The 25,650-nt window shown below is 51.4% G+C and overlaps 1 protein-coding gene across 1 annotated transcript in view; it reads right to left on the reverse strand.

Moving 5' to 3' along the window:
• Positions 1-25,368, reverse strand: part of LRP4 (LDL receptor related protein 4) — a 51,996-nt gene extending 26,628 nt beyond the window's left edge. Inside the window, exons 1-18 of the mRNA XM_032641355.1 lie at positions 25,243-25,368; positions 12,542-12,688; positions 11,273-11,389; positions 10,721-10,834; positions 10,248-10,364; positions 9,784-9,912; positions 9,428-9,547; positions 8,899-9,024; positions 8,157-8,282; positions 7,833-7,967; positions 7,358-7,483; positions 6,809-7,039; positions 5,787-5,943; positions 3,944-4,161; positions 3,607-3,783; positions 3,099-3,221; positions 942-1,150; positions 687-768 (exon numbers count right to left, since the gene is read on the reverse strand). Of these exons, the coding sequence (XP_032497246.1) occupies positions 687-768; positions 942-1,150; positions 3,099-3,221; positions 3,607-3,783; positions 3,944-4,161; positions 5,787-5,943; positions 6,809-7,039; positions 7,358-7,483; positions 7,833-7,967; positions 8,157-8,282; positions 8,899-9,024; positions 9,428-9,547; positions 9,784-9,912; positions 10,248-10,364; positions 10,721-10,834; positions 11,273-11,389; positions 12,542-12,688; positions 25,243-25,294 (2,506 nt within the window). The 5' untranslated portion in view covers positions 25,295-25,368. The remainder of the gene's footprint in view (positions 1-686; positions 769-941; positions 1,151-3,098; positions 3,222-3,606; positions 3,784-3,943; positions 4,162-5,786; positions 5,944-6,808; positions 7,040-7,357; positions 7,484-7,832; positions 7,968-8,156; positions 8,283-8,898; positions 9,025-9,427; positions 9,548-9,783; positions 9,913-10,247; positions 10,365-10,720; positions 10,835-11,272; positions 11,390-12,541; positions 12,689-25,242) is intronic.
• Positions 25,369-25,650: the final 282 nt, after the last annotated feature.

Consider the following 25,650-nt stretch of genomic DNA (forward strand, 5'->3'; position numbering starts at 1 on the left):
ATGCTCAAGAAATACTTTGTGATAAATGCACAATGGATATTTAGTGAATTGAATTTCAAGAAGAAATTCAAGGAAGAGATCGGTTCCATTTCGTGGAAGAGTAAGGCTTCCTCAACCCAAGCAACCCACTCTGTCCTATAATTTAAGGCAATGCTTCTCAAACTTTAGTATGCACAAAAACCAGAAGAGCTTGTGAAAGTAGAGATTCCTGAACCTAACCCCCGAAGATTCCAATTCAGCAGGTCTGACGTGGGGCCCAAGAATCTGCATTTCTACCAAGTTCCCAGGTAATGCTGATGCTGATTCTGCTGGGAACCACACTTTGATAGCTCTGGTTTAAGGCATTCCCCTTACCTCCCACATTTAACTGCCTAATAGAAAATGCCTCTTTTACCAAGACAGCAATGGAAGGAAAACCACAGGGCGTAGGTTCCTTATCTGAAATGACGCAAAGCATTCTCAAGCATCAGCCGCACAGCAGAAGTAGCCGCCACTTGAATAGCAAATGCCCCTCAGACGTGAGCTGCTAACTTCAGCTCTGCAGCAGCCCAACCACTCCTGACCTACCACGGACTTCAGGTCAAGACAGCAGTGGTCTAGGAGGGGCACTGGGCCCTTTGTACCCGAGGCCAGGGGTTTAAATAAGAGGATCCCAGAAAGCCAGGCCACAGTTGCCCTCTACATACCTGCATCTGTCCAGTACAGCTTGTTGGTGACCCAATCAATGGCCAGGCCTGCCGGGCTCTCCAAACTGGTATCCACTACCACCTAGGCAGGAAGCAAAGCTGTGTCACCAACTGGACTTACACCCCAGCTCTGGGGCCCAAACTCCACCAATTCACAGGCTGGCAAAGGTAGGGGAAGCCCTTACCCAGGAGAAGGTGAATTCCATCCCTCAATCTCTGCCCTCCCCAAGGGCCTGGGCCCACGCTGGGCCCTACCTCCTGTCCTGTTCCATCCCACTTGGCCCTGCTGATGGTGTCAGTGCTGACATCCGTCCAGTACACGTGGTCATCCCGGGAGTCCCAGTCAAGGGCCACAGCACTGCGCACGTCAGCCAGTGGGATGACATCATCGGACAGGTCCTCTGTGTCGAAGCTGATCCGACGGATGTCCATCCTTCGGGCAAAAAGCAGGAACTTGTCAAGACCTGATCAAAGGCCGAAAGGGGTCTTCTTTTAATGCTCTAAATCCAATAACAATGACAGACACAGACGCTCACCTGTGTGACATCTGGTTCAATCATACTTCCTGGGGTCTGGTGCCCTTTGTCCCCTACTCTTCACACCTCAGGCCCCCTTTAAGCATCGGGCAGCCCATGCTGGCACAATCAGACTTTAAGATCCAATGGAAGTAGACTCGACCGGGGCCCAGAGGTGCATCCTGTTTAAGCGTCTGTCAGCTTCATCTAAGCTTGCCTCTCCTGTTACTTTGCTCCGGCTCCTCTGGTGTACTGGCTAGGTCATTGTCAACCCCACCCTGCCTCTCTGCCTCCGTGTCCGCTTCAGGACTTCTGCTCCACTCCGTCATCTAGATCCCTTCTTCTTGCTCTTCATGACTTCAGCCAATAATGACTATTTGCAGAGCACTTACTGCTTGCCAGGCACCGAGCTTGGTGCTTTTCTTGCCTTGTCTCCTTTACCCTCATAACAACCCTTTGTGGTTCATGCCATTTTTTTTTTTTTTTTTTTTTTTTGGTTCATGCCATTTTTATTCTCATTCTCTGGATAAGCAATCCTGAGGCTAACAGGGGCCAAGTAACTGGTCCAGGATCCCACAGCTACAAAGCACCGAAGCAGAGACTTGAACTCAGGTCTGACTCCAGAGATGGAGCTCTGGCCACACCTCTATAGAGCTTCTTCCCAGCTGGCTCTTTTCCATCCCCTGCCCCTATTCTGGTCTGTCTGAATATTTCCCCATATACTATTCTGCTTGGAAAGGCACTTCCTGCCTAACTTTATCAGCTATCTTCTTTTAAGCTCTGGGAAACCTTTAAGGGGAAGTTCCTTGCATCTCATTAAGACAGTCTGGGAATAGCTGGGCACAAAAGAAGGCAAGGAAATGAGGTTCTCAATCAAAGTGTTGAATGACCACTGCCCCTGTTCCTCTGAATAGTTTTCCTAATTTCACTCTCTGGAAAAGACCTAGATCCCAAGAGAAATTTGATTTTAACCAGCGATAAGAAGATCAGTGGGCATACAGCAGTAAATGAGAAGAGCTGTGATGTGTGAGGAATTACCCCAGCCCCTTGCTGGTTGTGCTATACATCTGGATCACTCTTCTCTGGACTATTCTTAGGAAAAAGCACCTGCACCACTGAGCTAGACAAGGCCACCCTCTCAAGGCAATACACCTTCAGGAGCTCAAAGGAAGCCAGAGTAGCAGTTCAGGGAGCCCCCTGGGAATCCCATTATCTTTCACTCACTAGGCACTTATTTATCCAGGGCTTATGTATGCAGAGCACCATCAGAAGTCCTAATGTTACTCTATGGTTTAGGGGCTGAGAGAAAGTCTGCAACAGGGTGAGGCTAAAGGTAAAGAGCTAGGAAGCCATTCCCCTGCTTTGTAGAAGGGTCTGGAACCCTCTTGCTGCCTACAGACAAAGCATCCTGGGTGAAATGATACACAAGCCTGGCTGCAGGAGTTCATACTTGACTGGGTGGTGTCGCTGAGCCTTCAGGGACTACTGCTGGGCCCTCAGCCCTCAGTTTTTTTTTTGTTTTTTTTTTTTTGCGGTACGCGGGCCTCTCACTGTTGTGGCCTCTCCCGCTGCAGAGCACAGGCTCCGGACACGCAAGCTCAGAGGCCATGGCTCACGGGCCCAGCCACTCCGCAGCATGTGGGATCTTCCCGGACCGGGGCACGAACCCGTGTCCCCTGCATCGGCAGGCGGACTCTCAACCACCGCGCCACCAGGGAAGCCCAGCCCTCAGCTTTGACATGGGAGCCCTCAGCCTCTTACATTCTTTCTCTCCAGGGGCTACCTGAGGAGGCCGGCTCCTCCCCACAACTGGCAATCCCTGAACTCCTATCCCTTGTTCCTTCCACCCACCCTCACAAGGCATGTCCATTGAGGCAGGTGCCCTAGACCCACTTACTCTGGGCACAGGCGTGGCTGCTGATCTTGCGGAAGCCAGTGGGGCAGGCACAGGTGTAGTTCTGTCCACTGGGAAGACACAGGTGGGTGCAGCCTCCGTTGTTGTCCCCACAGCGGTTTTTCCCTGCTCAAAAAGCCCAGAGCGAGAAGGTCGGGTAAGACCAAAGGTTGGGAGAAGCGGTCCCAAGACTAGTGAGTAGTGGTTTAGCAAGGGTATGAGTTCCCTCAAGGGAGGAACTATGCCTTATTATTTTTTATATCTGCCCCACCTGTGAGCAGAGTGAATACCTGACACACGGGAAATGTCTGCATGAATTAGATGGGGACAGTGAAATTGAAAGTCCTTCATGAGTCTCAACGTTGTACTACCCTAAATTTCCAGCAGAGGGAGGGATTCGCCCACATCAGCGCTAATCTCAAATTTCCCCGCGAGAAACAATGGCAACTATGACAGGTGAAAGGAAGGCTCTCAGAAGCACTGGAGGCCCACCAGGTGGGCGGTTTTTTACCTGCAGGCTGGCGCTGGGGGTGCAAGGTGTGGATGTCCATGGGGAAGTGCAGTTTGTTGCGAATGATCTCCTGGTTCTTGCCAGTAAACTTGTTAGCACTATTGATGCTCTTGGTGTGCCAGTCTGTCCAGTACAGGCTATCTTCAAACACGGTGATGGCAAAGGGATGTGGGAGGCCTGAGGGAAAGCCCAGGATGACCTCAGTCTAGACATGGCCTGCCTGGCCCCTGGGCCCAGGCCCAGCAACTGTACAAATCTCACCCTCTGCCAAGGCTCCTGGGGGCTGGGACAGTGGAAGTAGGATGAGAGATAAAGGAGAGTGAAGGGAGGGCCTCACCCTGGCTAATGACAGCCTTGCGGTGACTCCCGTCCAGATCGGCCCTCTCGATGACGTGGTGCTTAGCATCCACCCAGTACATACGACGCCCGGCATAATCAATGGTGAGGCCGTTGGGCCAGAAGAGATGGGTATCGGCGATGATGCGGCGTCCAGAGCCATCCATGCTGGAGGCCTCGATGCGGGGGGTGTTGCCCCAGTCTGTCCAGTAAATGGTACTGGAAATAGAAAAAAGGACATTGCAAGGAAGGCAGTAGAGGGTGGGTAAGTACCCAGGATAGTAATCAGGCAGGGGGCTTTTATTGGTTTAAACCAGGTGACTCCAACTGTTAGGAGACACATCGTTTGGTCTGCAGAGCATTTTTTCAATATTTGAATTTAAATGTCTCTAGACAGGGCATGTATTCATTTAACAAAAAAAATTTTGGAGTACCTGCTACGAGCAGGGCATATCTATCTTGGGTATTGGGAGTGCAGCAGTGAACAAAACAGACAAAAATCCTGACCTTGTGGAACTGACAATATACTAGTGTGATACGACTTAGGACAAGCACTTTCTTCTTTGTCACAATGTCTACCACCGCCTTCTGTAACGTCTCACATGGACGCACATGCGCGCGCACACACACACTCTGTGTTTCTAAAACAGCTGACCTGCAACTGTAGGATCTTAGAGGACACCCCCCTTGATTGACTGCACTTAAATTTTTCTTTTTAATATTTATTCATTTGGCTGCGTGGGGTCTTCGTTGCGGCACACGGGAGCCTTCGTTGTGGCGCTCGTTCGGGCGCACGGGCTTCTCCCTAGTTGTGGTGTGCAGGTTTTCTCTTCTCTAGTGGTGGCGCACAGGCTCCAGGGCACATGGGCTCCAGAGCGCGTGGGCTCTGTAGTTTGTGGCACGTGGGCTCTCTAGTTGAGGCACGCAAGCTCAGTAGCTGTGGCGCACGGGCTTGGCTGCCCCGCAGCACGTGGGATCTTAGTTCCCTGATCAGGGATTGAACCTGCGTCCCCTGCATTGGAAGGCGGATTATTTACCACTGGACCACTAGGGAAGTCCCTGCATTTAAGTTTTAAAAACCAGAGGCTAAGAACTTGCATTTCAGGAGACCTTTCTTCTAATAATAAAATTATTAATTTTTATTTTATTTTTAAAGTAATGCCAGCTTCTTGCCATTCAACTTTGCCAGGTTTTTTTTTTTAAGTTATTTTGTTCTGATTTATTTATTTTTTGGTTGTGCTGGGTCTTAGTTGCAGCTCGCCAGCTCCTTTAGTTGCAGCACTTGCGCTTTTTTTTTTAGTTGCAGCCGGTGGGCTCCTTAGTTGTGGCAGGCAAACTCTTAGTTGTGGCATGCATGTGGGATCTAGTTCCCTGACCAGGGATGGAACCTGTGTTCCCTGCATTGGCAGGCAGATTCTCAACCACTGTGCCACCAGGGAAGCCCCCTATTAATTTTTATTAATTAGCTCAACCCTATGAACTAATAACAAAAATACTAAACATCTGCCACTTACATAATGTGTTATGCCATTTAAAATGCATCATCTCATTCAATCTTTAATCTTCACACAGCTGTGAGGTAGGTATATTTTCGATCACCAGTTTAGAAATGAGTAAAATGGAGGCATAGAGATTAATTAGCCCAAGGCCATACAGCCAATTACTGAAGAGCTGTAAATCCAGGTGTGTCTGAGTGCACAGCCAAGGCTATTAACATCACCCTGTGAGGATGCCCGCCCCCCCCCACCCCCCACCCTACCAATAAAGTCTGGCCCAGGTGGCAGGGGGAACTGTCCCTGGAGGTTGCATGAGGAACCTGGGAGCTTGAGCCACAGCTCACTCACCCCTCCATGGGGTGCAAGGCAATGGCCCTGGGCTTCTCAAGGTTCTGCCATAGAAGCACCTTCCGGTGGGCCCCATCCAGGTTAGCCACCTCAATCCTTGATGTCCCTGAGTCGGTCCAGTAGAGTTTGTCATGGACCCAATCCACAGCCAGGCCCCCTAGTGGAAAGAGGCCATGGAAAAATGTCAGGGGTTCAGCCCAGGCTCCTCTGTGCCATAGAAGCAAGGGCAGCTTTACACAAAGCCGTTTCTTGGGCCAGGTACTCTTCTAACCATGTTACACACACTAACTCATTTAATCATCACAACAGCTGTGTGAGCTAGGTACTATAATGCCCATGAAGGTGAGGATATTGAGGCACAGAGAAGTCAAGTAACTGTCCAAGGTCATGCATTTTCTCCTCGCAGCCAATCACATTCCACTTCACGAATCCTGGCTCCCTGACCCACACCCAGGGTCCCCGACTGCACTGGCCCAGGGGTTTACAAATTGTGGCTCAGGGGTTCACAGAGGAACATCAGAAGTCCCATAAGCATTTGAGTCAAATGTGCTCAATACCAAATTCTAACCCACCTCCCCTGCTTGTAGAACGGCCTGAGATTGCAAAGTGAGCTATTGTTTTTCTAATCTGCAAACATTCGGATATATTTATCTGGGTTGATCAGAATATTCCTAATACTAGGCAATCAAGACAAAAGTCAGAATCTAATTGGATGCAAGGCTGATAGAGAACTGTAACGGTCATCCACAAATCTCTGATTTCAGGTGGTTACATTCATCAAAACAGTCTCATTACTCTTGCTGATTGAGCTCATGTTTGCTTTACAACCAGCAGATGTTATAAACCTGAACCTACAAAATGAAGGTAGACTAATGAATGTTTTCCATATTAGAGTTGAATCCAAGATTTCACTGCGAGAAGATGTTCCGCTGCCTAAGGTTTGTAGCCACTCGCCTGTTCTTTCCTCGATGGCTCTGCATGTGGTGTGGCCCTGCCCCTCCCCATGGGGCCTCGTTCCCTACCTGGGCTCTCGAGCCCTGTAGACACAACCTCTTCCACATTGCTGCCATTGAGGTTGGCGCGGAGGATCCGGTCCAGGGTGACATCGGACCAGAAGACAAGCTCACGCCGGTGGTGGAAGTCGAGGGCGATGGCGTTCTCCAAGTTGTTGAGCAGCAGTGTGTACTCAGAGCGGTGCGGCAGCACCTGCCGGATGTCGATGCGGTTGGCGAACAGTAGCACAGGCTCCGGCCCTGGGACGTGGCATAGAAATGGGGCCCCCGCCAGGCTCCAGAGCTGCCCTTGGCAACATCAGCGTGCACCCCCAGCTCCAGGGGGCCCCTAGCCCGCTAGGGCACGTCCCAAGCTGTTAGCATCAGTGCTAGAAGGGTGGGAGCCTGCAAAGTACACATCCCACCCCAGCGGGGTTTGGCTTGGGGCTCAGGAGGCAATTCAAAGCTCCATTTTACTGCGATGGAAACCGCTAACTCTCGGCAAATCTCCAAGCACCAGAGCACCTGGCTGCCAGGCTCAGTCCTCTGCCCACCCAGCCAAATGCCAACACCCCTTACCCAGAGCCTTGCAGCTGCGCCGGTCAGGCCGGAGTTCGTAGCCTGCTTCGCACCAGCACTGGAAAGCCCCCTCGCTGTTGGTGCAGCCCTGGCTACAGTACCCCTCCTCGGCACATTCATTCACATCTGTGAGGACGGAACGTGGTCAGGAGATCTCTGTTCTGCCGTCCTCCCACCCCAACTGCCCAGCTGATGAGCTGCTTCCCTGCCCACATACCCATCTACTTTCCAGGCCTAGTGGGAAGACTATATAACAAGCGGTCAAGGGCTTCGAGTTCACTCCAAGCTGGGCTGGAATCCCAACTCTGCTAACTCACCTCTCTGAGCTTCCGTTCCCCCACCTTTGAAATGGGAGGGGTAACAATCCCTACCTCCCAGGGCTATTGTGATCATGATATGAGGTTACGCCCATCAAATGCCTGACCCATCGGAAACACAGCTGCCTGGCCCTGCTCCCACCCAGGCCCCAGCTCACCCTGGCACGTGCGTCCGTCCTCGATGAGCCGGTAGCCTGTGTGGCAGGTACACTGCACTGCCCCCCGCACCATCTGGCACTTCTGGGTGCAGCCACCATTGTTAACATTGCAGTTCTCCTCACCCGTCCGGGGCCCTGTGCCAGCCAAGCCAGAGATGGGAGTTGAGCCCAGAATCCTCCCCCAGACAGCCAACTTGGCATTCCACCTGGACCACGAAGAACAGCTCCTGAGGCTGCAAGAGTCACTGGGGAGGCTTCTCTTTGAAGCGTATGGGCGGGGCTCAGCCACAAACCACAGGTGGGCGCGCCCGGGGGGACACTCACGGCAGCTCTGCTGTGGGCTTTCGTCGCTGCTGTCCCCACAGTCATTGACCCCATTGCACAGCTTCCTCTGCCCGATACAGCGCCCATTCCAACACAGGAACTGGTCCGAGGCACAGTGGGGGCTTCCTGGAGAGGGAGGGAGGAAAATGGGGAAGGAGGGGGGGAGACCCAGGTCACATCAGGGCAGGGCTTGGGTCAGCAAAAGGATGGGAGCCTGTCATTTTCTAGGGTGAGCTGGAGACAGATGAGACTCAAGGTGGGAGGGTCAGGGTCCAAGGCAGGAAACAGCTCAGACAGGGCTGGCTGAATGTCTGCATGTGTTTTCTCTCCAGGACACCGCAGTGGGATGGTGAGGGGTGTGGGACAGAATGAGAGAGCACATCCATGTGTCCGGCACCAGTGTGGCTAGGGGAGGGGGCATGGGGGCTGTCAGCCAGAGAGCAGTCCTTGCTCACGAGGCCAGAGCACCAGGCACCAACCGTGTGTGAGTTAGGATGTGAGAGGCCATTGAAACTCCCAGCCCTGATACTGTGTTCCAGGCCATGAGACTGCAGGTCAACAGATGCGCCTGGATTTGACACTGGTAACTGAGAAGAGCAGGAAAAATCCAGGTCATGGGCAAGATCTGACTAAAGCATCACCTTGGCCCAAATGGAAAGGCAGCAGTAACACCCTCTTCCCACTCCTATCCTCCAACCCACCTATGGGTTAACGGGCCTGGGGTACCCCTGGGAGACTCTACCTGTGTTCTCACAGTTCTCTTCATCGCTGTTGTCCGCACAGTCGTCCTCCCCATCACAACGCCAGGACAGACGGACGCAGCGGCCTGATCGACAGCGGAATTGTTCCGCCGTACATATCGAGGTGGCTGGGCAAAGCAAAGGTCTAATGAAAGCCGGGCCCCACGTCAGCCCAAAGCACCACCCTGACACCCCAAAATGCGCTTTATGCCAGCACCCACGCGCCACTCTTCTTGACAGCAGTGTCACAGCTGGTCTATATGGCATCTCTGTGGGAATTGGAAAAAGGTGCCTTTTCCTCAAGACACTTTACTGCCATCTGCTGGAAACTGCCATGATGACTATATAAATCTACAGAGTCATGGAAGATACGTCTACTGTGGGACTGGCATCCTTTGCACCTAGCACCTCTGGGCCATGCCCAACCTACACGACTGTACATGGTGGTCCTGTCCTAACTGTCTTCAAGCTTTACCGGTGGTGGCCTCTCTCTACTTCCAGCCCAGGCCTTCGGTACCGCCCCCCACTCACTGCAGTTGCGCTCATCAGATTGGTCATCACAGTCCGCGTCGCCATCACAGCGCCAGCCCGCGTTTATGCACAGGCCACTGTCACACATGAACTCCCCAGAGCGGCAGGGCTGGTGGGAGGCTGCGGAAACACGATAGGCTTCTGTCTCTAGCTAGTCCCTGCACCCAGTGTCCCATGGCAGACCAGAAAGCCACAGCCCCAGCACCCAGGCTCTTCTATCTTTGCTCAGTAGGGACCAGGGAATCCAAAAGCTTGTCCCCTGAGCTCCTGACCCAGGTGGCACCTGTGCCTTGCCACCCCAGGAGTTCCTCCCAGCCTGGCCTCCCCTCCCCCACCCAGCTGGCCAGAGCACTCACAGCAGTCAGACTCGTCCGACCAGTCTCCGCAGTCATCATCACCATCGCAGTGGTAGATATCGAGGATGCAGCGGCCGTAGGCACACTGAAACTCCTCCAGGTTGCAGGGGGGCACTGGCACTGCTGAGGCTGGAAGGAGGGCAGGGGCGGGGAGGGGAATACACTCAGTCCTGGACAGAGGAGAGGGGCCCTGACTCCTCAAAGGAGCAAGATGCTCAGACAAAGAAACCAGGTTTCATTTGGGATGGTCCTTATAGACTCCTATATTCTGGTGGACCAAAGGGAGACCTCCCTTCCCACCTGGGGAACCTGTTCCCTCCCTGGCTCAACCTAGGAGGAGCCGCTTCTTAAGAACCCACACTCCTTGCCCACTGTTCATGCACTCCTCAGCCTGGCCCTCAGCCCATGGGATGGAGCTCTCTGCCCCATCCCAGCCCAAGAGCCTGAGTTCTGGGGCCACTCACGACAGCTCTCCTCGTCAGAGCCATCTTTGCAGTCAGTGTCACCATCGCAGTACCAGTGCTCAGCGATACAGCTTCCATCGCTGCAGCGGAATTCCTTGTCGGAGCACTTGCGCATGTCTGGGGGGACGCAATGGGACAACAATCCTGCAGGAGCCCCACCGGCAACCCTCCTGCAATCCTCCCTGACTCCCATCCTCACTGCCCCTGGGAGTCTGACCCAGGCCCTGCAAGACACCACAGATTCGGTGCAGACTCCCAAGGGGAAAGCCGAAGCCCTGGAGAGACTGGGCCTCAGGCTCCTATTCTGTGGTTCCTGGGGGGTCTGGCTGCTCTGCCCCTCCTGCTCTCCTCCTGCTGCTCCAGGCACCTGGGCAGTTCAAGGTTCGGGCAGTGCTAGAGCCCCTGCTGCTCTTTCTCCCCATGGCCATGCCATCCACCAGCCACCCCGCCTGCCTCCCTGGAGCGCCGCTCACCACACTGCTCATCGCTGTTGTCACCACAGTCGTTGTCACCATCGCAGTGCCACAAGCTCCGGATGCAGTAGCCGTTCTGGCAGGGGAACTCGTCTTCCTCACACTCCCGCGGGGCTGTGGGCACAGAGCGGTCAGGCTGCTACAGGCAGTGGGGCCAGCGCCTGGGAGCCCAGCAGAAAGCCTTGCAGAGCAGAGCAGCCAAGCAGCTCTGATGCTTCCCAAGGGAGCCTAGGAGGTGGCTGTCTCCGGGGGCTTATCTGACCAAGAGAAGAGGTGGAAGGACAAGAGCCAAAGACCACGGGCTGGGGCATCATTTTCAAGTCTTTATTGAATTTGTTGCAATACTGCTTCTGTTTTATGTTTTGGTTTTTTTGGCCGCGAGGCATGTGGGATCTTAGCTCCCCGACCATGGATTGAACCTGTACCCCCTGCATTGGAAGGCCAAGTATCTACCTCTGGACTGCCAGGGAAGCCCCTGCGGCATCATTCTCTGATTGAAAATTGTTTCCCAGCAGAGCTTGATGGAACCTGCCCAGCCCCGCCAGCACTCACGACAGTCCTGCTCGTCCGAGTCGTCCTCACAGTCGTTGTCCCCGTCACACACCCAGGAGCGGCGGATGCACTTGCCATTGTCACAGTGGAAGTCAAGAGGGGAGCAGGTGGGTAGCACTGAGTCCCGGCAAAAGAAGGGAAACGAGTGTCAGTCTGGTGCACTTACTCAGGCAGGCTCAACCGGGCCAGAAATCCTTTGGTAACTCCCTGTCTGAATTACAGTCCTTCCTCACGGACTCCTACGCCTGCCCCCAGCTGATGGAGAACCAAGCAGAAACAGCAGTTAAGAAGCCAGAGCTTCCTCAGGGAGTGGTGGTCAGGGATTCAGAAGGCAGAAGAGCCCAAGGAGCTCAAAACCACTAGGAAAGCAGTTAAGGAAAACATGAAAAGACAAACAAAAGTATTTTTCCCCATTTCCTCTTATCAAATGATGATTGACACACCTGGGCTCAATTTCAAGTTCGAGAACTCATCACTTATCACACCAGCCAGTTACCCTCTCTGAGCTACAGGTTCTTTGACTGTACAATGGGGATAATTATAATTGACTCAGCGAGGTCTTTTGAGACCTCCAAAGTGCTACATGAAAGTGAGCCGTTTACCATCATCACAATTAGCTAAACTGATTAGGGTTAATAAGGTCCAGGTTGTAGCTTCACTCTTCTGAGACTAATTAGCCTCCCTCAGATATAGGTGCTGCAGGGTGGAGATTGCACCCCTGAATCCAGACAAGTAACTGGCTCAGGAGTAATATTACTACATACCCAAGACAGGATACCCTAGCCTGTTGTGCATGTTACTACACGAGGGGAAAGGGGAGATTTAATGAGAGTATGTGATTTCTTACAAAGTTTATGTTATTTGAAAAGGTGTGATTACACAGAATACCAACATAAGAAACACAGAAATACTCGGCATCCACGTATAGTATGCACATTTTAAAATGCACAAATATGCAATAGATACACATATTCACATAAATACAGAGAGATCTATTTAATTAAAGAGACCACCTGTAATTTCAAATGTTTTCTCCCGTACTTGTTTCAAAGTTTGTTTTATTGGCCATACATGCATGGAAATATGGGAAATATGGGAGGGCTGAAGCCATATACATTGTGAAGAAACCACCCATCGTTAATACCTGTCACCCTCGAGAGAGTCCAACTCTGAGTCTGACACAGCTGATGCACAGAACACGCCATCACACCTGTCCTTGCTCCCTCACACCTTCTACCACTTCCCAGCGTCCCATGGGGAGGTTCTTACTACATCCGTCCTCATCGCTGTGGTCCCCGCAGTCGTTGTCTCCATCACATTGCCACTGGGCGGGGATGCAGGTACACTCGCCGAGGGCACTCACTGCACACGTGAAGTGGCTCCGACCACAAGCACACTCGGGGCTGCTGGCTAGGCCTGGGAAGAGGGAAGAGGAACCAGTGAGGGCTCAGCTCTCATGCAACCAAAGCCCATTCCAGGGGAGCAAGGTAGAGGAGCCAAGTCTAGGAGCACCGTCACCTAGGAGGCCACAGTGATGCTGCAGGGAGGTGTGGACCATATGATCGTGCCTTCCCCCTCCTCCAAGGCACAAATGGTCAAGAAGATACCCTCTGACTTTGGGCTCACAAACAGTCCAGTATCCCTTCTATGACAGGGTTTTTTTGCACACACCCCCAAAGGCCCAGGGACAAATGATGCCACCTAGAGGGCTGGTGGTCTTGAGGAAGGGGAGCCAGGGACAGCATGGGCGACGTAGAAAGGTTTCCATATCCTTCCCTCCAAAACTAGGTGGAGTTATGCATGCTTTTGCCTCTATCCAGGACCAGGACATTGGCCAGGGAGAAAAGAAATAAGAGTGGAATTAAAATGCTGGAGCCCCTTTAGGGATAAGAAATCACACGAGGGAGCAGGGAGCAACAGGAGCTGCTGTGAGTCCCTGAGTTAGAACTCGCTTTAAGGAGGGTGACCAGGAGAAGCGGGACCGGGAAACCAGGCTGCCTCAGGGCAGAGCGACTGGGACCAGACAGAGCCTTCCGGTCTGCGGGACTGGCCACAGCCTGCAGAAAGGATGGCAGAAGCAGCCCCTCCCGCAGCCTCCGCAGCACACAGCTGGGCTTCCCTATTGAGCATCCAGCTATCTGCCTGGCCAAGTCCCATGACCGGCTGCTGTGCCCCCTCCCCAGCGTGCCCAGCAGGATGCCCTGGGATGGCGTGTGAATGGCTCGGTGCCCCCGCTCCAGCCTCAGCTGGAACAAAGGGTTCTGCCAGGGTCACTCTCCCCCCTCCCAGCATTCATCTAACCCGCTGGGCTGCTGCAGCTGGGAAAGAAGGGGGTCACCTCTCCCTTGCTCATCTCCTCCGCTTGCTTTCTCCTCCCTTTCCTCCCCTCAGCTGGGCCTTGCCCTCAGGCTGGGCTGGAACAGGGAAGGAGTCAGCTCCCGAATTGCCATCCCGCTTCCTTTCCTATTTACAGGGCCCAGCTTCTCTCTCGGCTCATCTCCTTGACTACATCCTCACCTTGTATTATATTTCTCAAGCCAGCTTAGGGTTGAGGGCCCAGAATGAAAGGGTGGACTGTTATTCCCACCAAAAGCAAAAGGGGAGCCAAAGACCCCTCCCTCTCCACTTCAACCCCAAGGATAAGTGTAAGCATATAGCAAGGGGCCCTAACCTGCAAATGGATGGGAGGGATGGCCAACCTTTGGTATCTGTGAACCCCTGAAACTACAGGCAAAGTGTACGTTTCTGGAGTGAGGACCACAGCTTTCACCCAATCTTCAACTGAGGCCTTGCCCTCCCCCTCCACATGCTAAGGGAATCAGCTGCCCTAGAAAAGATGCAGGATTTCCTGCAGAAGCCACGGGAATCCATCTGAAAGGAGCAGCATCTCTATACCTCATAGGAAGGCCCTACGCCAAGCCCAGCACTCCTGTCTCTCCAGATCTCTCTGCAAGTACAGGACAGAGGATTCTTCCCAGGGAAGCACTGAAGACCCAGTCCCATCCTCTTGGGCCTGTCCTGAGAGCACTGAGAAGGGATGAGGGCTTTTTTCACTCAGACCCTGGCACCAGAGCCTGAGGAACTTCTGTAAGTTTGACCAGCTCATCACAGTCTATAGGCACTGCTTTAGGGAACTCTGGCTGGGATGAAAGAGCAATGACTAAGTATTCCAGAGGACTCCATGCCATGGGGCTCACCACCAACACGCTGACCTCTTTCTCGGGGAAGAATGGTGAAGAGGAAGAATAAGGCTAAGAATAAAGCTAAAAGTCATCCCAATGAGGGATGATTTTTCTCCTTCTTTGAAGACTGGCCTCAGTTGAAGATTGGGGGCATCTGGCAATGCATGATGACATTTTGGTTGTGATTGGTGGTACTGGCAGCATCTAGAGGATAAAGGCCACAGATGCTGCTAAATATCCTACAATGTACAGGGCAGGCGCCCACAACAAAGAAGTTATCCAGCCTGAAATGTCAATGGAGGTTGAGAAATGCCGCTAGCCACGCACAGCAGGGAGCGGGGCCACACCAAGGAGGAAATCAGGGTAAGGGGGTGACAAGAATGGAGAGGAAGAGGGGGCACTGGGGGGAGAGGAGGAGGAAGCACTGGACCTGGAGCGGACAGAGCTGGGCCCCACTGACCAGCTGTGCCCCCTTGTACGAATCCCGTAGCCCCTTAGCCTGTTTCCTTGTGTGTAAAAAAAGCCGCAAGGGTTGGACATGAAGATAAACGTGAAAGAGGCTAACCTCCTGCCTGGGAACACCAAGGATGCTCCATAAATGCATGCTGGGGGTGTGCAGGCATGAGGATTTGGGGGCTAGCTTTTTCTGAAAGGCCTTGATTTTAAGAACCTCAGTACGAGGATCAGGAGATCAAGGACAGCAGCATTTCAGGCTGCATGCAAGTCAAAAGGAATCCACAAGGTAAAAGCGGAGCCTTCAGGGTTTTTTTTAGCCTCCCCCCCGGCCCCCTTTTGGCTGAGTGATAGCAGAAGTCCTGAGTTTCCCCTGCAGACTTCAGGAACAAAGCATTCCATCCAGTGGGCATCAAGTTAGTTGCTGAAGAGTCATGACTTCCTGCATGTCAGAGCAACATCTGAAGGTCAGGCAGCCGGCGACAGGCAAACTCTTGGCTTGGGTGTTCATACAGTAAACAGACACATTATACTCCAAACCCCAGCTCTTCTGGACAACTGCTGCCCCTCTGGGATCCTGGGAGGTGGAATTCTGCCTTTTCACTCAAGTCCTGGCTGTGATCTTAAAGGACAGCTTTTAACCCTTTTCAACTAAAAGAATGGTGAGTGAAGAAAGGATACAAATGACTGCGGGTGGCAAAACGCGGTCTTCATTTTAAGAAGTGTTCAGTTAGAACACTCAGCTGTGCTTCTGGCCTTGAAAGCTATTTGCCAGCCACACTGCAAGCTACCGTGGCCTCAAAGGGCATGGAACCTTCAACCTAATGCAATTCAACATGGAAAAGACCTCCTCCCAAAGTGTTCACTATCCCCGATCATCAAGTTATTCAGCTTTTAGGACACATGGTAATGTGCTCATAGGGCCTTCCTGGGAGGTTAACCAAAATCTCAGCCATCTGACCACTTTCTCACTGCTTTCTTCGGAAGGAAAGCAGGGAAACACGTCCATCTGCTTACACTACCAGACACAGTGTAATACGTGAGAGAACACAGATTCTTGAGTCAGAGAGGCTGGAGTTCAAGTCCTGGTTCTACACTAACTCTACAGCTTTGAGCAAGTTAGTTAATGCCTCTGAGTCTCAGTTTCCTCATCCATAAAATGGGAATAACAACAGTTCTACCACAAAGGGTTTTGTAAAGATTAAATAATCCATGTAGACTGCTTAGCGCAGGGCTGGCATACAGCAAAAGCTTCATAAAAATACAGCCATCATTTACTGAGTACTTACCATGTGCCCTCCAAATACTTTTCTAAGTGCTTTTCTTATGCCACATCATTGAATGCTCGCAACAACCCTGGGAAGTGGCACTGTTATTATTATCACCACCTTACAGTTGAGGACACTGAGACACAGGGAGGGGAAGTCTGTTGACAGGTCACACAGATACTAAGGGTTGGAGCCAGCATTCACACACAGGCAGGTCAATTCCAGATCCTCTGCTCTTAGTCTCTTCATGAATACTGCCTCCTAATAAGTGGTATTGCTATTATGAGAATTTCCAATACCCTGAGATCAAAAAAGGGGATTTACAACACTGGGATTTTGGGGTCCTTCTTTCTGCATTCTGGATTGGCAAATGTGCAGTGAGTTTATGGATCTCAAGCAGTGACCTCTCCTTCTGGCTACTGCTGAGGCTAAAGACCAATTTCCCTTGCCCTAAGGTAAAGCAGTGAAGCAAGGAGAGTATGGAACCCTAGCCCTTTGAAAGAGTGCCTCGGTACCGTGTTGGTCCAGAAAAGGGCAGGGCTTTAGACAACAAATGATTATGTTTTGCAGTTTTTCTTGACAGTTTGCAAGCTACTTCTGCATACACACTTGCGTTCTCATTTAATCATTACAGGACTACCCATTTAATTGGTAAGATCACCTACTTTGGCCCAGGTCATGGGGTGAGTAGGAGAGCCAGGATGGCAGCCCCATTCGGACCCTTAGACCAATATTCTTCTCTTAATATGATCTCAGAATCTGGACTTCCAATAAAGCTTCCCACTGATGCACACTCAAGTTACAGAGGCACTGCTGGGAATTCCCCTGGCTGTCCAATGGTTAGGACTCTGTGGTCTCACTGCCGAGGGCCCAGATTCGATCCCTGGTCAGGGAACCAAAATCCCACAAGTCATGAGGCACAGGCAAAAAAAAAAAAAGAGAGGCACTGCTCCCGATTGCCCCACAGAAAGCTCAGCTCAAGGTGGACCACACCTGTCACTTGGAGGCCCAAGGTGTACAGTGACTATACACAGCTACAGAGCAGCTTTTTCAAGTTGAACCAGAAATGAGAAGGCTTAAGGGGTGTTCTGTGAGTGTTGGGATATGACAGCTACCCCAACGTGGAAGGGATTACAATGGGAAAGGGAGGAATCATCACTCATATAAGTGAAGGATCTTTTATTTCATAACATACCAAAGCTCTCTTCTCTTCTCCTAACAACTGGCAGCAACGGCGAAGATATAAACCTTATTTAATGAGGATAAGTTATTTGGAATGACTTTGAACTACATCCAGGCCAATCAAGGGACCAATCCACTGATTTCAGCTCCTTGGGCAGCTTACTCAGTAAGCGTCTCTCACTGAAAGGGAAGCCCATACAGCGAGACAAGACTGACATAACTGAAAGGGGTGACAGCCAAAAGCCACATGGAAATGGATCTAGTCTCACCCAAGAGATACCTGCAGTCTGGAGAGACTCGGGTAGCTATACAGCCACTGTTTGAGAGGACAGAGCCTGCACAGAAAACATTGGAACCAATACCAAACAAGGTAAATGGCTGGCAGTAGAAGGAGGCCAGAACATGAACCCTTTCTTGATGCTGCCCCACCTGGACCCACAAAGCCCCAGCTGAATTGAAAGCCCCTGCTGTGTGCCCCAGAGGCCCTTGGTGTCTCCTCTTACGGTAGCATTTAGCTCACTGTGGGACCATTGTTCACTTACTAGACCAGAAGCCTCTCGATGGTTGGAATTGTATGATATAGAGCTTTGTATTTGTATTCAGTGCACAGTTCAGTGATTGGTATGTAGTGATGATCAATATAAGTTTGTGAAACGAATGAATGACACATTCCATTAGAATCTTGTGACAGTCGGGAGTCATAGGAAAAGAGAAGCCCAGAATATGAGAAATAAAAGTGGTTGTTTCCTACCTACCCTATACTCAGGAAAACAGGAATCTTCATTTTAAGGTGGCTTCCTAGTTCTATCCAGCTTAAGTTCACTCCTTTCTCCAACAAGAGTTCCTTTCACTGGCTGTATTATCAAGCTGTCATACTGACATGCCGTGACTCTCCTTATTTCTGTCCCTAGATCCCTAGAGGCCAGCCTTACCTGGTTTGAAAATCTATCTGATAAAGTCTTCTCCTAGTGGGCCCTCTCAAAAGTGATACCATAAATCACATGATTACCAACAAGGTCAGCCTTCTCTTGCCACTTTTTTTTTAACACAGAAAAGAAGTCCTTAATGGTCAGCTTCCAAAGTTATGAGGCAGGAGAGCATAGTGTTAAGAACATGGAAACAAAACTAAGCTAATTCCTGGCCATCGGACCAGGTGTAATCTCTTTACACCTTAGTTTTTCATCTGGAATACTGGGATAATAAGAGCCCCTACCTCCCATGGATATTATGAGAATTGAATTACTTAATTCATAAAAAGCCCTTAGCATAATGCCTGGCATATACTAAGCTCTTGATAAATCGTAGCACCTACTATTGCTATTATAGAATTTGACTCATCCAGACTGTCTTACCCACCCACCCCATGATTAAGCCCTAATATTTCAGGGCTTGAGACGTCGAAAAATCCAACTGTGCGCCAAGCTGCAGTGCTGTTCCCATGGGTTAAGCTGGTGGCATGAGTGACCACAGGAAGAGGTGGGAGAGAGTCTTGTGGCAAGAGTCCTGCTTTACTGCCCTTCTCTGGGGGAGCTTGAAGTACATGGTATCCTTTATCCTTACCTAATTTATCATCAACCAATTCTTAGGAGGCAAATATAGAAAAGAGCATTTAGAACCTAAATTACAGAGCAATTTAGAAATGGATTAGTTTCCTTTTTTATGAATCAGGGGTAATAATAGTATCTATTTCATAAGGTTGCTGGGAGGTTTAAATGAAATAATACATATAAAGTAGCTATTATACATAATACATAAGCAGCTATTATTTTTGTTGTTGTTGTTGTTATTAACCCCATCATCTTCATCTGTGTCCTCTCTCTCAACCCAGTAATGTAGCTACATCGCCATACCGGCTTCTTACCCTGCCTAGAAGCTTAGTCAACAGATTTCACAAATCCAACAGGGATTGAATGTGGCTGTGCTCTCTGAGGGGCTGCTCAAAGTACTGCTTTCCTCTCCCCTTACATCTCAAAACCCAAGGTCCACAGAGTAACACGTGGCTTCAGGGAGCAACAAACCATATCTCCCCTTCTGGGAGCTTTTTTAAGCCTCACTCCATCAAGAAGCACCTGAAAGGTAATTCTCATAAAGAATTATGAGAATTGGGATTCCCTGAGAAGATGAAGACTGAAAACACAGAGGAGAGGGCAATCTAAGATAAAATACAGACAGTCCCGACCAAGACATTCTGGTGTAGCTTAGATACAAAAGATTCTATTCTAAGAGGTAGTATGGATTAGAGAGTTAACAGCTTAGGCTCTGGGTTCAAATCCTAGGTCAGTTACTCACTAGCTGTGTGACAGCAAATGGCCTAAGCCTTAGTTTCCCATCTGTAAGACAGGAATCTAACAGAATCTACCTTATAAGGATATGGTGAGGAGTAAATGTGATAAAACATGCTAACACTTTGAGTGCCAGCAATACAGCAAAAGATTCACAAATGTGAAATGCCCCAGAAATACATTTGTAATTTTTAGACCACATGTCCCCAGCTTATTAGGCAAAAATGGTCACCAGAGATCACTCCCAGAGGAGCAGAAATTCTCATTTGGGGGACGTATATTTTACAGTCATTCACTTTTACTGCTTCTCTGAACCTGTGGTTGAAATTTCTCGTTTAAACTGACAGTGAGTGTGGCAGGGGAGTGGAAAAAGGAGGGAATTCCCTTTCTTATTTACTAGGCTTATGGATATTAGAACCTGGCATCTGTATTTGGTTTCCAGAAGGCTGTAGTCCCTAACAGTGAAACTATCTCTTGTCCTCATCCATGCCATGGTGACAGTCGGGTTCCCAAGGCTGGGGCCAACGAAGGGAACATTTGGAGCATTTCCCCCCCACCCCTGCCCTGCAGGCCAGGCAGGAAGTGGAGCTGCAGAGCGAGGAGAGATCACTGGAGGTGCTTCCAACCTCAAAGCTTCTTTATTTCACGTGCTAATCAGGTGTTTCTCCCAATACCCTAATCTGTACCTGCCTGGCCCTACACCCAGATGGGACAGGGGGAGGGACTCTCTCCTCCAAAAAGGTGCTGCCTGGAGCTAGGAGCTTCCAGGCCCCAGAAAACCTCCGGTGATAAATTATGCAGCAGCACCTTTGTGCTGCCTCTCAGCCAGATGGGAGGTTTGCTCCCAGTCTTTTGTTTCCGGCTTTGCTCGCAACTCCGATCCTCCCTGGCTCAGCACAGAGGTGAGGGGGGAGCTCCTGTAGGCCATGTCCGGGCTTGCAGCGAGTCCCGAGTCCCCAGCAAGGTTTTTCCCAGCTGGGGCTCAGGCAGCGCCCTTCCCCTTCTCACTCTAACCTGAATGGGCAGGGGAGCAGAGCATTAGGGAAGCTTGCAGGCAATCCACTCAGCTGTGAGCAAGGATGAGAATGCCTACGTGCCATGAAAGAATAAAGTTTGCTCAGAAGGGCGTAAGAGGTGCCCAAGGGCACCAAGGATGTTTGCTTCTTGCTAAATCAAAAATGCAGAACAGAAAATGGAGTCAAACGACAGCCAGGGAAGCTAGAGAATCAGCTCTTTTGAACGGCTTCTCTCAGTTATGGTCAACTTTCCGCAGTCCCCAAAACCATCACATCTCTGGCACCAACTTAAATAGAAGAAACAAAGAGACAACAGGGGTCAAACTTGGGGGTGGAGGAGCTGGGGGCTGGGCAGGGGGAGGGAGGAGCGAGTCGTGGGCTTGAGACCTGAATCAATTATCCTTGCACGCTGACAGGATTCCTGATTGAAGACAGTAGTCATGAAGGAAGGCAGCTCCCCAACGCCCGGCCCCCAAATTGGGGCAATTACTATCTTATGAGCTCTGGGGCCTGACTCCTTTCCCAGGCCAGTGGGAGGGAGAGCTTGGAATTCTAAACTGTTCCAGCTACAAGAGACCTCAGCCAGCACCTCTCACCCCGGGTCACAGCAACCTTAGGGTGAGATGCCTGGCTGCATCCCTGACCACAGGGCTTTTAACAGGGAAGCTCTCAGAGGAAAGCCCCACATCCCAGGCCCTCTCCCAGGAGAACTAAGGCAGAGTGGGCCCCCTAGACTCATGGTATCGCTTAATCTCTTTTTTGAAGTGTGGACAGGAGGGAAATATGCTTAGGTTTCATTAGGTTTTCAAGGGGGAAAAGAAAGGGCAAGATCTTTAAAAAAAGAAAGCAAAAAACCAGCTGAAATGAAGGGCTGAGCCTCCATTTTAGCCCATGACACTGTAGTATAACTACGGTTGTCTGGTTCCCATAGTCCAAAGGCAAGAACCGTCTCTAATCCACTTCTGCAAGCATGCTAACAAGCAACTAACATTTACCCAGACCTGTGGTAACAGAGATGTTAGATTCTGTGCCGAATGGTTTGAACATACTATTATTTCCTTTAATTTTTACAATATCCTCACATGATAATTTATTACTACTCCACCCCCTCCCCCCACTTACAGATATAAACCCCGAAGTTCAGGGTGATAAAGTGTTTTGTACAGGGTCACAAAGATGTGGCGAAGCCAAGATTCAAACCCAGGCCTGCCTCTGCTTCTTGATCACAGAGCTATGTATGCAGTGATTAGATTAGCACTTGACAAATGTGTGTCTGGGGAATGAATGAACAAATGAATGGGTGCAGAGCCCAGTTTAGGGAATGCTCCTGGGGAGAAGGAACTGACCCTGTCAGCTCGAAGCTGGAAGGAGAGCGGCAAGTACAGGCATTCATCAGAGCTATTTATAGGGCCAAAGCCTGGCTCTGCCAGCCAACCAGTTGGCAGGAAGGCTTTCCTGGGATATTGAATCCCACCAGGCTGAGAAGGGGAAAAGGTCTTCCAATGCTGAAGCTGAGATGGTAATCCAGACACAGTCTGGGGCCAGATGCCCCATGTCCAGGCAACTGTGACAAAACTCATGGCTAAACTGCGTCAAGGAATGTAGAGACTGTGGCTGGAACAGGCTAACAGACCTAGTCGGCCATGGGCATGGAACTGTCTCGAAATTATGAGATGTGTCCAATCACAAAAAAAGACAAGACTACTTTTTAAAGTAGTCTCCAAAATTCTGTTCCTATTTTGGAAGCCCATAGGATGAATCTTCTCTTCAAAGGAGAAGCAACATAGCCAGTCTCTCCCATTTTCCTTCTTCTTAGGGATCAAGATTAGCAGTCAATCCGTAGAAAGAATGAGAAAGACGTGTAAAATATCCTGTCCTCTGTGATTTCCTGTGTTCTCTGCTGGCCCAGAAAATGGACATGCCCAACGTGCTCTGTATCAGACATGGTCATACTCAGTTCCCTCGCACCTGTCATTCTTAATACCATGTGCCAGTCCCAAAGATGTTATCTGATATGCAACAGGGGACAGAAGAGGAAATCCAAAGTCAGTGACAAGCCAAGCATCTTTCACAAGTCCAGTAAGATCAGGGACAAGGTCAACCAAGCACCATGACACCACCAGATGGAAAAGAAACCAGTCTCAGCTCCACTCATTTGCACTCATCGTCAGATATAACCCTCTATCTACCAAAGCTTACCTGGAAGAGATCTCCAAGACAAACAGGGTTTCCACTCTTCAAATGGTGGTGGATTTGTCTAAGGCCTCACGTCAACCCTCAATAGGCAGATACCCAGGGCTATTACCAGCAATCAAGTTCCCTTCCAAAATCTTTAAGGTTGGAGTATTATATAGGCTCAGGCCAATCCCACAGGCTCTAGGAAAAGCCCCAAGTACTAGCAGCATCCAAATAAGCACCTTATATCTTATTGTCTTGAATTCATTCCTAGCGGAGGTCAGATCTGCCTAACTGATCTACTATGACACACTGTCTTCTCCCTGAGCCCCTGGAACATAGTGCGGGATCCTTGTGATATTTTTGGTTGAGCGACTGCTCAGTCTCACTGGTTGACGAACCATGAATCTGTTCCCTCCAAGCCTCTGAGGATGGCTCAGTACCAGGCCAGGCGAAGTTTAGATCTTGGTGCCATGGAGTGTCCTTATTCACATGCACAGAAAGCCTCCCATGCTTAGAAGTTTCCATTAAATATTTTGTCCTTAAAAAGAACCCAAATAGTTACCCAGAACCCTCCCAACCTTCTTCTGTGAAGCATAAAATATACATAATTTTCTACCCCCGTTCTCAATGCAGATGTAGTGTTAGGCAATTTTGACAGCTCTGGAGCGATAAAATCCTCTTGGCCAGTCTCAGCCCGGAACCTTCCAGCTCCCCTTTCCCTAGGGCAGAAGGCGACAATCTCCTCTCTGGCTTTGTTGGTATCCGTTTTGGCCCTTTTTTTTTTTCAGTGCCGTGCCATTTCCCTTGATCTTTTTCAAAACTTCCTCCAGGGGGCCGAGAGGAAAGTTCCATCCTCTTCCCTTGCAGCCCGAAGGGGAAAAGCCCCCAAAAAGCATAGCTGTCCCTTTAAGGGGCCCATGCGGTGGGAAGAGCAGCTACATTCCTACCCCAGTAGGGCCGCTGTCCCGACACGCCAGAGAGGCTGCAAATAACCTTCTAGGAGAGAGCTCGGGAGGGGGAGAGCACGGTGCGAAGAGGAACGTGGGTCGCCCAGGCTACTACTCCGAGAGGAAGAGTTAAGAGCTCGGTCGGGTTAGAGTGGGCATGGAAAACGTCATTTAAAACCCACGGGTAGTTTAAATACCAGACAAGAGAACTCTGTTTTGGATTTGGGAGGTAAACACCTTTAAAACAAGTGCTCAGGCATCTCCACGCCCTGCCAGGCAAGTTCCGAAATTTGCATTATTTCCACACGAGCTCCCTTTACGTTAAAGAACTGGCTCAAGGCCGTGGTCTACAGACACCATTATTCTGAACCCCACCGCCTCATCCCAGCAGCGGGGAGAATGGGAAGATTCGTGTCTCCCCCGGCTGAACAGCGGTGGGTGAATAGGGTTGGGATTCAAAGATCAAAGTTCTTTGATCTTTGGGCACAAACTAGAGGCAGCTGCTAAATCACGGAGTGCACCCACGGTCCTAGCCGGCTGCGGAGAAACAGATTCCACTGGAGCCCTAATCACACACACCAGTTGCGTACCGGTACCAAACAAGATATTAATAAGGAGCAGATGAAGCAGCAGTCCTGCTGCCATCCCTCCAGCTTCCCCGAGGGCCACCGCGCGGGCCGGGAGGCTGCCTTCTGAGGTTCGGCGATACCCGCCCAGCTATCCCGGCCAGGGCGGATCTGCGGGAGTCTTCCAGCAGTTTCTTCCCTGTGTCCCTCCTCTGCCCCTTTTCCAACCCTGTTTCCCCCTCCCCCCCTCCGGGAAGGATCCAGGGCAGGAAGCTGATTGGTCACAACCAGGAGAGGGAACCCAAAACACCACTAAGAGAAGATGCTGCGAGCAGGCAGTGCCCAAGGACTCTCGGCGGGAGCATGGTCCGGGGTCCAAGGAACTGTTCCTCGAGTGGAGGAATCCCCAGAGCTCAAGTATTCAGATTCCTCTGGAGCCTCTCCGCAATCCGCCCGAGACCCCCAGCCCCTGAAAAGAGGGCTATTTACAATTTATGGTTTAGCGACCATCCCTCCCCGCCTCCCTTTCTTCGCCCACATTCATTCGCACCAAAGACACAGAGACCCTGTCTAAACCTTAAAAGGGAAGCACCCCAGCTCTTCAAAGAGCAGCGAGGGAAGGCGAGCGAGCGCCTCGGACCTTCCCCCCAGCCTGGCCCAGACCCGAGTCCGGAGTGCTCCTCCACCGCTGTCCCGTCTCGGACTGGAGGAGTTGGGGGAGCTCCCGGTCCCCTCCCCAGAACACAACCTCTGGGCTGCTGCTTGGAGTGAGGGCGAGGGGTCCCAGGCCCCAGCCTGCGCCGTCCCGCCCTCGGGAGGTGAGTCCTGCCGCGGCCGGACCCAGAGAAAAACTTTCCCGCTGGGCCGGTCGGCTTAGGCGCGGCGGCGCCGCTTACCGTGTGCGCAGAGCAGGGCGCCAAGCAGCAGCGCGCCCCACGGCCGCCTCATGGTGCCGCCGCCGCCGCCGGCGCTCCCTGCCGGCCGGGGGTCCCGCCGGCTCCTGCGGGACGGCGCGGCGGAGGGTGTCGACGGAGGGTCCCCTATGGGAAGCGTCCCGGTCCACGGTGGCGGGCGCGCCCCTCAAGTCTCCCTCCGGCCGCTGCCGCCTCCAGTGCTGCAGAAGCCGAAGCCGCCCCACCAGTGAATCCGGAGCGGGTGTCCCGGGCCGGGCCGCCCAGCCCCGCCCTGCCCCGCCCCCAGCGCCGCAGCCCCCGCCACGGCCACCAGGCCTGGTCCCGCCCCCAGCGCCGGCCCCGGCCCCTTTCCGCCCTCGGCCCCCGCCCTCCGGTCCCCAGACCCCAGCC

The sequence above is a fragment of the Phocoena sinus genome, chromosome 8, assembly GCF_008692025.1.
Source record: "Phocoena sinus isolate mPhoSin1 chromosome 8, mPhoSin1.pri, whole genome shotgun sequence".
NCBI classification, from domain to species: Eukaryota; Metazoa; Chordata; class Mammalia; order Artiodactyla; family Phocoenidae; genus Phocoena; species Phocoena sinus.